Genomic DNA, 14,323 nt, shown 5'->3' on the forward strand with positions numbered 1-14,323 from the left:
ATATAAACAGAGGAAGAGAGAAAGGAAGCATGTTAATGAAGATAAGAAAAGCAGTCTGACAGTCAGAAAAGTGTGCTATTTGCAGTTCTATTTAATATTTGCTCTCTGTATGGACCTTGGAAGTTTAACCCTGTTTTATGGACTAGTGTAGTGTTTCCATTTTTAGGACCATTAAATCAGTAGCAATTTTCAGCTTAACGCAAATTGTATATTATTCATGATGAAGCTTCTGTGTCTTTTTGTCCTCATTTTTACTACTGGATAGGATTATTTCCCTATTTGATAGAGAAAACTTAAAATAACTTGGGTTATCTTAAGTATTTGTTTGGTGAGATGTTACATTAGTTTGCCTGTCTTCCGTTGAATTATCTTCATATCTTTCATCTTTTTATTAGTATATTCATCTTATCCAATGTTTTTTTAGCATTTATTAAATTATTAAATATTAATATTTAAGACTTTGCCATGGATGTTGGAATTTTCCTCCTTAATTAGAAATTTGTTTTAAATTCAATGATAACTTTCAACTTTAGAGGCCTTTTTTGTATGTAGTTTAAAACTTGGTATTTTGATACAAGATGGTTTCTTCCTCTAGGCTTATAATTATTTAGCATTTTTTTCTTATATATTTTTTTTGCAGGGTCTTTTTCTTCTTTCTCTTCCTTCCAAACATTTAGCTTTTTTCAACCTACATATATCATGCTATGTGTTATAAAAAGGAATTCATCACTGTCTTCCCCAAATTGTCTTACAGTTAGGTAAAATATTTTAAAATTTGAGGGTCCATGTATTTGGGGGATGGTTAAAGATGAGATAATTGATGACAAAAAGTCTAAAACCTAAAACTATAATGATAGGTACCATTTATTGCAAAGCTGCTGTGGTCAGAGAAGTTAGGAAAATGAAGCTCAAAAAGATTAAATAAATTGATCAAAATGACCTTATTGGTCAAAAGGCCATATGTAAGCAGAGGAACTGATTTTTGAATTCTGTATCTGCCTGCGGGAAATGCTCTGAGAAGGGCTCTGTAAACAGGTGTGTTTAATTTTATTAAACTCATTATTTCCCAAAGTTACTTACCTACAAAAGCCCTTTTTGAGTTTTGTGGTAAACATCTTGTGGATTAGTATTTTGTGTAATATATTTTGAGAAAGGCTTTTTATTGTAAAGTCAAGTCTCTTGGAGAAAAGAAGAGATGAATCAACCAAAACATATTTCTATCATTGTGTAATTAATTTGCTTTCTAAAAGACCACTTCTAAAGCACAAAATCTTAAGATATTGGCAGGAAGTAGAGTGGAAAAAATTCTTGTACTTTTCTTTGCCTTCTGTGAGGAATTTGAAGCTGTAGATAACCTTTTTATGCTTTAGTAAGTTGTGTTTGAAAGCTGGCAGGGAGTACATAATTATTTAGATTAGGGGTTGGCGACTACAACCCATGGGCCAAACCTGACCAGCTGTTTGTTTTTGTAAGTAAAGTTTTATTGGAACACAGCCATGCACATTTATTTACATGTTGTCTACGGCTGTTATTGGGCAACAGTGGAGTGTTCAGGAGTTGTGATGGAGAGTAGGTAGTCCCCAAAGCCTAAAATAGTTCTTCTTGGTGCTTTACAGCATATGTTTGTAGACCCCTAGTTTAGTGAGTGGCCTTTCTGCCTGCTTTTTACTTTCTATGTGCTTCATCTGCGTAAAGAACTCCGTATCTGAAGATTTTGACATTGAGTTATCCACAGCTCATCTTCTGTAAAGCAGATTCCTTGGGAAGTCAAGGTGAAGTCATATTCTAGGGGTTTTATTATTATGAGTAGGTTTTTAAATTTTTACAAATATGCAAGATTCTATAGTTTTGCTTTTCTGAATGTCAAAGTTATCACTCAGTTGTATTGGCACACTTACCTAATTTCTTAATGTAAACCTTTTACTGATTTAATGGAAATCATAGTCAGGTAACACTATCAATAGAAATAGCTAACATCTATTGAGTGCTGTGTACCAGGCTCTGTTCTAAGCATTTACATGTACAATAAACCTCCCCTTATTCGAGGTTTCGCTTTCAGTAGTTTCAGTTACCCTTGGGCACCCATGGTCCAAAAATATTAAATGGAAAATTCCAGAAATAAACAATTCATAGTTTTAATTTGATGTGCCGTTCTGAGTAGTGTGATGAAATCTCTTGCTGTCTGGCTTCGTCCTGCCTGAAACTGAATCATCCCTTTGTTCAGTGTATCCGTGCTGTGTATGCTGCCTGCCCATTAGTCACTTAGTAGCTATCTCAGTTGTCAGATTGAAAGTCTCTGTATTGCAGAGCTTGTGTTCAAGGAACCCTTATTTTACTTTAAAATGGCCCCGGAGTGCAAGGGTAGTGATGCAGGCACTTCAGATATGCCAAAGAGAAGCCACAAAATGCTTTCTTTAAATGAAAAGATGAAAGTTCTTGACTTAGTAAGGAAAGAAAAAATATCATAGCTGAGATTGCTAAGACCTACAGTACAAACAAATCTTCTTTCTATGAAGTTATGAAGAAGGAAAAAGAAATTCATGCTAGTTTTGCTGTTGCACCTCAAACTGCAAAAGTTATGGCCACAGTGTGTAAGTGCCTACTTAAGATGGAAAACGCATTAAATTTGTACAGTAAAGTATTTTGAGAGACGACAGTCACATAACTTTTATTGGAGTGTATTGTTATAATTGTTCTATTTTATTATTATTGTTCCTAATCTCTTTCGTGCCTAATTTATAATTAAACTTTATCATAGGTGTGCACATATAGGAAAAAATGTAGTCTGTATGGGGTTAGATACTACCCACAGTTTGAGGCATCTGCTGGGGATCTTGGAATCTATCTACTATATTATCTCATCTACTGCTTGCAACCACTCTGTAAGATAGGTACTGTTATTATCTCCACTTTACAGATGAGGAAGTTAAGGCGTAGGAGGTTAAGTAACTTGCTCAAGGTTGTAAAGTTCATAGTTACTTTGGAAGGGTCTTCCAGTACTTAGGAAGCTGGTTCCAGAGGGCCTTAACATGCCATAACCCCCTTTCCTTCCTCTACTAGGTGAAGCTTCTGTTAAGCCCCATACACAGGGTTAGTATTGTATTTGAAAATTCGGTGCTATGTAAGTGTATAAATTTCAAGAAGGCCCTCTGACTCATCGTTAGGCCCTTGCCATTGACATGTGATGCCTTTGAATTGTTGATTTCAAGTTCTTTGGATAAATACCAAGTAGTGGGATAGCTGGGTCGTATGGAATTTCTATTTTTAATTTTTTTAGACATCTTCATAGTGTTGCCTATAGTGAATGCACCAGTTTGCATTCCCACCAGTAGTGTATGAGGGTTCTCTTTTCTCCACATCCTCTCCAACATTTGTTTTGTCTTGTCCTGGTGATTACAGCCATTCTAACAGGTGTAAGGTGATATCTCAATGTAGTTTTGACTTGCGTTTTCCTGATGATTAGTGATGTTGAACATCTGTTCATGTGCCTGTTGGCCATCTGTATACCTTCTTTGGAAAAATGTCTGTTCATATCCTCTCCCTCTTTTTTTTCTGAGGAAGATTGTTGCTGAGCTAACATCTGTGCCAATCTTCCTCTATTTTACGGGGGATGCCACCACAGCATGGCTTGATGAGCAGTGCTTGGTCCATGCCCAGGATCCGAACCTGCGAACCCCAGGCTGCTAAAGCAGAGCACGTGAAGTTAACCATTACGCCACTGGGCCAGCCCCTCCTCTGCCCATTTTTTGATTCGTTTTCTTTGTTTTTTTTGTTGTTGAGTTGTGTGAGTTCTTTATATATTTTGGAGATTAAGTCCCTGTCAGATGTATTACTTGCAAATATCTTCTCCCAGTTGGTGGATTGTCTTTTCTTTTTTTTTCCTGGTTTCCTTTGCCTTCAGAAGCTCTTTAGTTTGATAAAGTCCCATTTCTTTCTTTCTTTTTTTTTTCTGAGGAAGATTAGCCCTGAGCTAACTTCTGTTGCCAATCTTCCTCTTTTTTTTGCTTGAGGAAAATTAGCCCTGAGCTAATATCTGTGCCAGTTTTCCTCCATTTTGTATATGAGTTGCTGTCACAGCATGGCTAATGAGTGGTGTAGGTCCACACCTGGGACCGGAATCTGTGAATCCAGGCTGCTGAAGCGCAGAGTGCCAAATTTAACCTCCATGGCACAGGGTGGCCCTGATGATACTTTTAACACCAGTTCTTTCTTGAGTTTTTGAACTCCTACCTTTAGCTGTCCACAGCCATGGTCAAAGCCTAGAATCATCACTGGGAATTGTTCCTCCTCTGTCATGAACTCTACATTTCTGCTTTTGACTTGGAGATAATGTTCTTATACATTAGTGAGGTTCTCTAATTCAGTCCTTCTCAAAGTTTTGTGTGCATCAGAATCACCTGGAGAACCTTGTTAAAGCCCAGAATCCTGGTCATACCCTCATAGATTCAGATTCATAGGTGTGGGTTGATGCCCCTGAATTTGCATTTCTGTCACCTCTGAGTAATGCTGAGACAGGTCTGGGGACTTGCATTTTGAGGACACTGCTCTAATGAATACTTTTCCCCCAAGGACCAATACCAAAACTTTCCACTCTGCCTCTAGCTTCTATTCATAGTCTTACTTTGTTGACTTTCTGTTGATGTTTTCTATAATTACTTTACTGAGGTAAAGGACTTCTGAAGGGAGATTTCTCATATTTTCTCGAAATGAGAATTTCTCTTTATTCTTATCCTTTTTCAGTTTCTTCTCTTCTTTCCTTCAGTGCCATTCTCTTCTTCTTAGTTCCTTTGTCTTATTTTTTCCTGTTGACTTTTGACTCCTTCGTTATCAGTTAACATTTTTGTGTCTTGGGTTATCAGTTTCTCTTTGTACAGTAAATCAGCCTTTTCCCTCAGTCTCTAGATATAATCAAATAAGCCCCTTCCCTCAAAATGTTGTCCCAGTTCTCTCCCTTCTTTCTCTGCTAAACTTTTTTGGAAGAAAAGTAATGGCTTAACTTCCTTATCCTTTAGTAGATGTATCTTAATTTCTTACAGTCTGCTTTGGTTTCCAAAGTTTTACTGCACAGCCCCCTCACTGGGATGTGACTCCTAGGTTGGAAATGCAGAGATCTCTTCTAACTTCTGCCATATTTGATAACTATCTTTTCCCTTGTAAAGATTTTCTTCCTTTGTTTTCTAGTCACTGATTTTTAAAGTTTTCACTGTTCTGACTACTTCTGCTCTTGTTTGCATAATGCTTTTTAATCCCTTTCTGCTTTTTCATCAAAGCTTAGAGTGCTTTCTCACCAACTAAATCCCTTTTGTGCAATATGGGAGCCACTAGCCAAATGTGCTTATTGAACACTTGAAATATGGCCAACTCTGGCTGAGATATTCCCTAAGTATGAAATACACACTGCATTTGCAAGATTTAAGATGAAAAAAGAGCATGTAAAATAAATCTCACTACATTTTTAATATTGATTGCATGTTGATAATATTTTGGATATATTGGGTTAAGTGAAATATTGCTAAAGTTAATTACTATTTCTCTTTACTTTTTAACTATGACTGCAATATCTGTGGCTCAATTATATTTCTATTAGACAATGCTGATCTAAATTTCACCTTTCCTTAAAGACCTCCAGTTCAGTTTTCCATTTACTAGTATACATTTCTCGTTTGAATTACAGTACCAGCCTTCTGGAACATTTACTCCCCACCCCCCAATTAGATACGAAGCTTCTTCAGAACCAGGGTAATTCCCCATAGTGCCTTTCATATATTGGCATGAATATATATATATTCACATATTTATGTTCATATATATATGAACATACATATATATATTCATATATATATAGAGAGAGATTGGGATATATAGATATGAAAAAATTATGTGCATAACATGAATAAATGACTTGGCTAATATTACCACTTTATCAAAGAGGATGCTTCTGGTGATGATCCCTATTGTGATGTTTTTGCTTAACCTGATGGGAAGTAGGAGGAGTTGATGTGAAGGGGAGGAGAGGCGTTACTGTGCTCTGAGATATTAAAATCAGACATGTGCTTTCCCCAAGTATGTGCAGCCGCCTCGGCCACTCTCATAGTTCTGAATTGTGCTGTTGTGATTTTACCGCCATCTAGTGTCAAGGTTAGGAAACTGTAGTTCAGAGTTTCATCTCCCCCACCCCCTCACCCGCCTGGTGGAAAGTAGGCAGCCTTTCCTCTGAATGTGGACCTGCTTTCCCCATCCCCAAGTAGGTGATCAGTAAGAGCTCATTTGGTGTCAGTGGAGGAAACCTTTATTCTTCTTCTTGGAGCACTCTTTCTTTGGCTTCCCTGCTGACTTACCAGTTTCCCTCTTGTTTCTGTGGCCATTCTGTTTCATTCTTCTCGGACAGGCCATTCCTCAGTGTGGTAGTTTTCTACTCCTAGATTCTGGGTCCTCTGCTCTTTTTATCCTGTTTTCATCCGTACCTAAGGCTTTAAATCCTGCCTATTTACAGACAAATTTATAGTTATATAAAAATTTATAGTTATAGCCAAAAATCTCTTCTGATCTTGTCAGCAGTAACTCTGGTTGCCTGCCAAGATGTTACATGAGCATCTCAAACTTAACATGTTTGAGTCTAATGTGGATCCCTTACCCCACCCCTGTTTCTCGAATCTGTTTTTCTCATTTCAGTAAGCTGTCACGCCAGAATTCTGGGAATCAGCTTAACATCCTTTGTCTCTCACACTCCTTAGTCAAACATTAACCGTGTCCCATTCAGTCTACAAAAGGTACATTCTTGTGTGTTAAATTTGTGACCCCTCCCCTGCTCGCACCTTGTCTAAGCTACAACTGACTCTTGTCTGGACTAAGGAGGCTCCTAATTAGTCTCCCTGCATGCACTCCTGAGTACATTCACGTGTTTTATGTTCATTTGTTTAATATCAGCCTCTCCTAGTAGCTTGAGAGTTCTGTGATGGGAGGGACTGTGTGCATTTGTTTCACCATCGGGTCCCCAGCACCTGATAGAGTTCCTAACATTGTGTAATACATATATAGCCACTCTGGCTCTCAGTGATGTTGATTTGATTTGACTCCTGTAGTTTTAGTGATTGAACTTGAATATATTAGAATCTCTTTAATGCTTTCTTTCAGTATTAGTATTCTGTCCAAGTTCATTTATTATAAATGAGTTTTAGCTGTTTTCTACTTTTACCCAGGGAAACTTAATTGTATCCATAAGGGCAATATATTTTGGGTATTAATCAGCTAATGACAACAACCTACTTATATATTGGGGACTACAGGCAGTATGCTGAAATTTTCTTTTGAGTGTGTGAAATTTAATGCCAGTGGTTTGTCTCTTAACATTCTGTCTGAAATTTAATCTTCTTTAATTTTACTAGGGAGGTACATTTGCTAAATCTTCAGTTAAAACCTGTTTGACTCCAAGTGTTCTTTTACACGGAGTCTCATGTCTTGATAGTTTTATTTAATAATTTTGATTTGCTTTGATGTAATAAAGATGGTTTGGCTTTGTAAAGTTTTACTACTCAGACTTATTTTCTGCTTTGAATTGATGATGTTGCTTAATAAAGAAATTTAATTTGTAATAGAGGTGATTTATAAAAAGTTGCTATTTATAGATGGGCAACAATCTGTATACTAATGATAGAAACTCAGAGAGCAAGGATTAGTAGGTATATACTAGGGTTTCTCAACCTTGGCATTATTAACATTTTGAATCAGGTAGTTTTTGTTGTATGTTTGTGTAGGGGAGCTGTCCTGGGCATTGTAGGATTTCAGCAGCATCCCTGGCCCCTACTCACCAGTGGCACCCCCTCCTCTCCAGTTGTAGCAACAAAAATGTCTGTAGACATTGCCAAATTGTCACCTGGGAGGCAAAATTGTACCAGTTGAAAACCAGTAGTATATTACTGTACTTAGAAGGGGAGAATAGGTCATGAAACGTCTCATTGGGCGATCTTTGGCATTCCCTGGGTGTCTTTGAAAGAATGGTAGCTGTGTGGTGTATTGTCAATGGCAAACAGAAATAGAGACTATGTTTTTCACTTTTTAAAATTTCTGTGCTTGCTTAGAATAAAATAGCTTTTGCACTTAACTACTTGGTTCTGTCCCAAACTGCAAAAAAAATAATGCATTCTAAATAGTATTTCAGGGGTAAAATTTCATTTTGTGGACTCACTTCAGAAGGCAAGTGGTGGTAGAAAAAGGGAACCAAGATTACAACATAAAGAGTAGCTTGTAATTAGGGGGCTGGCCCCGTGGCCGAGTGGTTAAGTTCGCCAGCTCCATTGTGGCGGCCCAGGGTTTCGCTGGTTCGGATCCTGGGTGCAGACATGGCACCGCTCATCAGGCCATGCTGAGGAGGCATCCCACATGCCACAACTAGATGGACCCACAGCTAAAACATACAACTATGTACTAGGGGGATTTGGGGAGAAAGCAGAAAGAAACAAAAAAAAGAAGATTGGCAATAGTTGTTAGCTCAGGTGCCAATCTTTAAAAAAAAAAAGAAAACTTGGCAAATTGAAAAAAAAAGTAGCTTGTAATCAGAGTTTTTGCCATTTGTGCTTGTATATATAGAGTACAGGTTATAATCAACTTATTTTATTCTTTATTTAAAGGGACATGAGAGATGGCTTTAGAAGAAAAGGTTTCTACTCTTCCCATTATGTGAGAGACCGGTCTCCTCATAAAAGAGACACACCGTTTTTCAGAGAATCACCTGTAGGCCGAAAGGAATCTCCACACAGCAGATCTGGCTCCAGTGTCAGTAGTAGAAGCTACTCTCCAGAAAGAAGCAAAACGTATTCTTTCCATCAATCTCAACACAGAAGTATGTATTCTTAAGACTTTTTCTTTTCTTTTTCTTTTCCAGCCTCCACTGATGAGAATTTACTGAGTCAGATTGCCTTATAGATGTTGTAAGAGATATATCTTTTTAACTTTTTATTTTGAAAAATTTCAAACTTTTAGAAAAGTTTAAAGAATAGTATAATGAACACCATATGTGCGTGTACACACACACACTTTGTTGGTAACCATTTCAAGTAGCAGTTCATGTGACATTTCACTTCTGATTCTTCAGCATGGAAGAGATGTGTTTGTAATCATGTCAGAAAGTCATACCCCTCCTCTATTTTCTCCTAGTTCCCATGCCAGACCAACCTCTTTAATATTCTGTCAGTAGATGATCTCTCTATATATCTGAGAGTATATTTTTCATAAAAAATATCAGTGGTTTCCCCTACGTGTAAGGTATAGCTTTATAGAATTTAGAGCTAAAACTACCTTAGGTTCATTCTTTTCCAACTTCCAAAGTTTTTTCTTTAATTTGGAGTGCCTAGATGTATATGGCATGCTGTGCATGTCACCTGGGCTGAGTTGCTCAGTATGTTGGAATAAACAAAGGGAACAATTTATTTTCTAGATAAAACATTTCTGTGTTACCTTTCTAGACTCTACTACCTGCAGTGGAGCTCATTCACAAAACATTTCCTCCTGCCTTCTATATGAAGGGCACTGTTAGATAGAAAGATGTTCCTGTCACCCAGGAACTAGAATATATATGTATTTTCCCCCAACTAATGCCAGTTTTATCAATATGTAAATGTAACTTTGATATAAGAATTGATTTGTCATAAATGACATGAGCAGGTCAAGGTGAGAGAGATTCTCATTCTGGGGATTGGAAGAACATGTCATAGAGGAAATGATATTTGGGTTCATCTTTTATTTCAGGTTTCTACAAGTGGAGAAGTATCTTGTAGGTAGAAGGAATTATAAGCCAAAGTACAGAAATAAGAAGAGTCTAGGATAGTTCTTTTTCTTTCCTTTTTAACTTCCTTCCTATTAACTGGGGTTTTGTTTTTGTTTGTTTGTTTTTTCAAATAATAAGAGTTTTACTTCAGTAGCCTTTGATTCCTGCATGTTGAAAGTGATGAAGATCACTTCAGATCATCAGATTGTCTCCATTGTAGCTGTTGCTGGATTCCTGTATTTAATAAACATTTATCAATTTTCTATTTTCAGAGCTTGGTAGAGAGGGGCTTCCAAAAAACATATTTTTGGATACATGTGTATGAATGTTCATGTAGGAGTTAAGAATGTCATTTGAAGATTTAAAATAAACAGTCACTTACATACATCTTATTGTCTAAAATGCCCTCAGAGTAGTTCCTGGTAACTGAACTTTATCATTGAGTTCACTGTTAACAGTTTGATATCTTCTCATTTGCTTCACTTCCTTCCTCCCTCCCTGCCCTCCTTAAGAAGATAAACAATCAGGTCCAGTGCCTACTCACGTGAACAGACATAAATATCTAGAATTAGCTGGACATCTCCTAAAAACATATTTTTTTGGATGTGTATTACTTAAATCCAGACTATTAATGATTTGGTTAAGAGGAAGAAAGTATCTTTGGAAACTAATTATAAAGCCTTTTTAAAAAAATGCGAGTAAAATGGAAGCTTGAGATTCTTACTTGACAGCTTGTGGTGAAGTTATTAAGTCACTGAAGATAGTTATTGGTGAATTAGCCATGTTTCCTGTTTCTCCTCTGAAACAGTTTCTAGAGAGGCATCTTCTGTCTGCTTTCAGCTTGGTAGTCAGTAGCCAGCACTCTAAAATCTTGAGCTGAAATGTGGAGCAGCCACAATGTAATGCTCCTCTCTTAGGGTTTCCAGTATACCTTCCCCATCCTTTGAGGTCTAATACCTTTAATATCTGGAGTGATGAAAAGATAAGAAAGAAAGCTGGGAGACTAAAATATAGTGTAAATTGAATGAAATAGAGCATACGACTTTGTTAATGCCCTCATATTTATTTTATTGAGTCATTTAGCCGTGAAAGTAAAGTTCTTTAATCAAGAAAAAAGGTTTGTTCTGGGAAAACTCTCTTTACAGGTTACTTTGAATGTTCCTTAACTATTTGGGCTGAACTATTAAAATGTTTCTCTATACTCCTTTTGTTTAAACAGTTTTCAGAGTGGTTACATAAGATCATCTTGCAAAAAGTTAATGGAGATGTCTTGTTTTAAGCAATAAATGGAAAAAGTAATTGTTATTGTACATATTTGTGTATTTGTAATAACAGCTTTTGCTTTAAATCTAAATGTCAAAAATACTCCTGGTACCTTGTTTTTCTTCAAAAACAAACAGAGGAACAGGGTCCTTCATTTTATCAGTCACTTAAACCGGGTTGATTAGGAATAATGTATTAATTTAATTTTTGATGTAAGTTGGAGTTTTGAGAAAGATTTTAAATGTTTCTGTAAATAACAGGTAAAAATAATTTTCTTACTTCTTATGCCCTCATTTTGCTAATTTTTTAACTTTTAATTTTTAGCTTTCTGTTTATATTTTTGAGTAATTTTACTTATTTTAATGATCACTAGTAGGTTGGCCATGGTAACTATTTAAGGTCTAATTTTTCATAATTCTTATGTGCATTTAATATGTCTTTATGTGCTTAATTATAAACCACAGAATGATTTTTACTACTTTTTCAACTCAACTGCATATTGTCCCTTTTGTGCTTATACATGCACACACGTGCACACAAGTATTTAAATTTCTTCTACTTAGTCTTTTGGGTTAGTCCTATGGAAATTTGTACTGCTTTAGACTACTTATCCTCCCAAATCAAACTGTTGTTCTCCTTTTATGCTGTATGTGTAAGAATTTTCTGCCTATAACTTAATTGGGCTAACCTGGCCATACTGTGACTATAACATTATTATTCGTTCATTTTTTTGTCCATATTTACATGCTAACAGTATAGGTTGTACGAGTTAACCTCATTTCCCTTCCCCTTGTTTTTTATGATATTTTTCTGGTTAAAATTGTTTTGTTATATATACCTTGTATATTTTTACCTTAAGTTTATTTTTATTCTAATTAATCTAACCAAACATCTCCCCATTTGCCAAATCTCTCAGCTATTTATTTACTTTTTTCTCCCCTTTCTCAACTGAATCCCATTGTTTTCCTATCTTATACTTTTATTTACCTTTTTTAGGATATTAGCATTATTGGTGACACCAGAGATTACAAGTTCAGTCTTCCGTACCCATTCTTTGTTAAAGTACTTCTTGTGATGTTTACTGTATCATAATCCAGTCTTTCCATCTTTGTATAGCTCATTTTTTCTAAAACAATTAAAATCTTTTCTTGCAACAGCTACCTAATGCTAGTTATTTGTCTGAGAGCCACGAAGATATTTCCTCTTTTTATGTTGTTAACCTTTTATATATTTGAAAAGTACCATCATAATCTTCATGATTATTTTTTCCAGGTTTAAATATATTTAGTTTCTTCAGATTTAAATATATTTAGTTTCTTTATTTGACATGGTTTTCAGACCTTTTGCTTTCCTAATTTTCTTTCTGTTCCTTTTAAGTTGTGAGGCTAAAAGGGAACTTTAGTTTTGTCAACCACATTGTATTACTGGCCCTTATAAGACTATAGGCAACTGAAACCTAAGCCATTTTCACATATATTACTCTTAAACAAAAGCCCTTCAGCCTGTACTTTTTTGAGATGCAATTGGTCGTGTGTAGTTAATACATTTTAAAAAATCTAGGAATGCTAAATTTTACCTAATTAACTTTGGCTTATTATTCTTTTCCATCAAGATCTTTAAATCTTGTATATATTAGCAGCAGATAAAAATAGCTTTGTTTTACCTGCATATGAAGTATGCTTTATGTGTTTTGTACTAATCATTAATAATTATGTTGAGTAGCATAAGGTCAAATATAGAAACCTCTAGAGACCTCTCTCTGTGGACCTCAACCATTTATCTGCATTGTTTGCTATTATTCAACCAGTTGTGATCCCCCATCTTGTCTTCCTTTCCACTTGAGGATTTCATGGAAGACTTTGTCAGGTGCTTTGTGGAAACTCAAGTTACAAAGCATTTCCTCTATCAAAACAGTGACATAAAGATTGCCTTACTTTGTTTTTGTAAATCTCTTGTGGCTCCTAGGGATGATTATGTAAGTACTTACAAACTACCTCTTTGTTACTTCATTGGAAACATTTGCTATGGATTAATGTTAAATTTAACAGTGATACTCATGTATTGATTAGGTTGTGTGACATTTTGGTTGAATTTTTGAAGTATCATTGCTATGGAAGATTTGCAAGTTTATTGCTTTTGTTGATCTGTATCTGTTTTTCTATAGCTCTGACTTTGGGCCCATCCTCCCTTTATTTTCTTGGTATCAGCCATCATTAAGAATAAAAGCTATTTTAAAGAAAAACTATTATTCATCAATGTTTAATACTTTCTGAAAGCACATCTTCTAAGATAACTGAAAATGTACAAGAGTTAAAAAACTTTTGAGAAGAGTTTATGTGAAAGACAGACTACATTATTTAGCTTCAGTGTAATGGGAAAAGACACGTCTTCAGACCTGTTGGCTGTGCATAAATTTGGAGGTCCACATAAATTTTTGGATTATAACTGAAATTCCCATAAAATTTGGAGATTTAATTCTGCCCTTACAAAGAAGGCCTTTCTGTGCAGGTTTAGAGTGGTAATGGAGATATGGAAATAAGGCTTTAACATCAAATCCTGTCTATTAGGCAGCAGGAAGGGAGGATAAACCTATTCTCATAGCAGCTGAATATCATAGTATTTCTTGGTTTGAAAGTCACTGTACTTATGTTCAATACTCATACAGTGTTCAGTAAAAATGTATTTCACGTAAATGGTTTGCCAAGCAAGACAGACCCAGTCTTTGCCCTCTGAGTTTATGACCTAGTGAGGGAGGCAAACAAGTCAGTGCACAGGAATAAACATTTTAGGTGATATCTGAAGGCTGGGTAGAAGTTGGTGGAACGATGCAAGTGGAGAAGGATTATTGAGATGAGCTGTACTGTGAGCTGTGCTTGAAGAGTAATTTAGTATTTTCCTGGAAGATCTTGTACTTTTACCTGATCCAGGCTATCAGTGTGCTGTTGAATTAGATTCTACAATACATTCTTCTTGTTTGAGAATCCATTGTTTACTCACAAGAGACTTTGGCTGTGAGTTCCCTGGGTGAATTCTAGGAGTACAGCTGTAGTTTTTCTGGCATCTGAGTGATCAAGGATCTAAAACAGTAATCAATTAATAATGTTTCCATATGGGTAGGCATTTATAGCATCCTTCTTTTAGGACTTAGTATGATATGTCAGTTGTACACATTCATAGTAGGTGCAGATGGTGTCATGTTTTGTTTATATTTTTAAAGGTGCACTCGTGAGTTTAGCTGATGTGTTAAAGGAGAGTTCTATTGAGAAGTGTCCTTCCAAGTATTCATAGTTAATACAC

At 35.9% G+C, this 14,323-nt stretch overlaps 1 protein-coding gene across 25 annotated transcripts in view; it reads left to right on the plus strand.

The window, feature by feature from the left end:
* Positions 1-14,323, plus strand: part of PPHLN1 (periphilin 1) — a 122,114-nt gene that overhangs the window by 52,069 nt on the left and 55,722 nt on the right. For all 25 annotated transcript variants that reach the window (XM_070494406.1, XM_014864271.3, XM_044755592.2 and 22 more), the window contains one exon: positions 8,628-8,839. In XM_070494406.1, the coding sequence (XP_070350507.1) occupies positions 8,628-8,839 (212 nt within the window). The remainder of the gene's footprint in view (positions 1-8,627; positions 8,840-14,323) is intronic.

This window comes from Equus asinus, chromosome 22 (assembly GCF_041296235.1).
Source record: "Equus asinus isolate D_3611 breed Donkey chromosome 22, EquAss-T2T_v2, whole genome shotgun sequence".
NCBI lineage: Eukaryota > Metazoa > Chordata > Mammalia > Perissodactyla > Equidae > Equus > Equus asinus.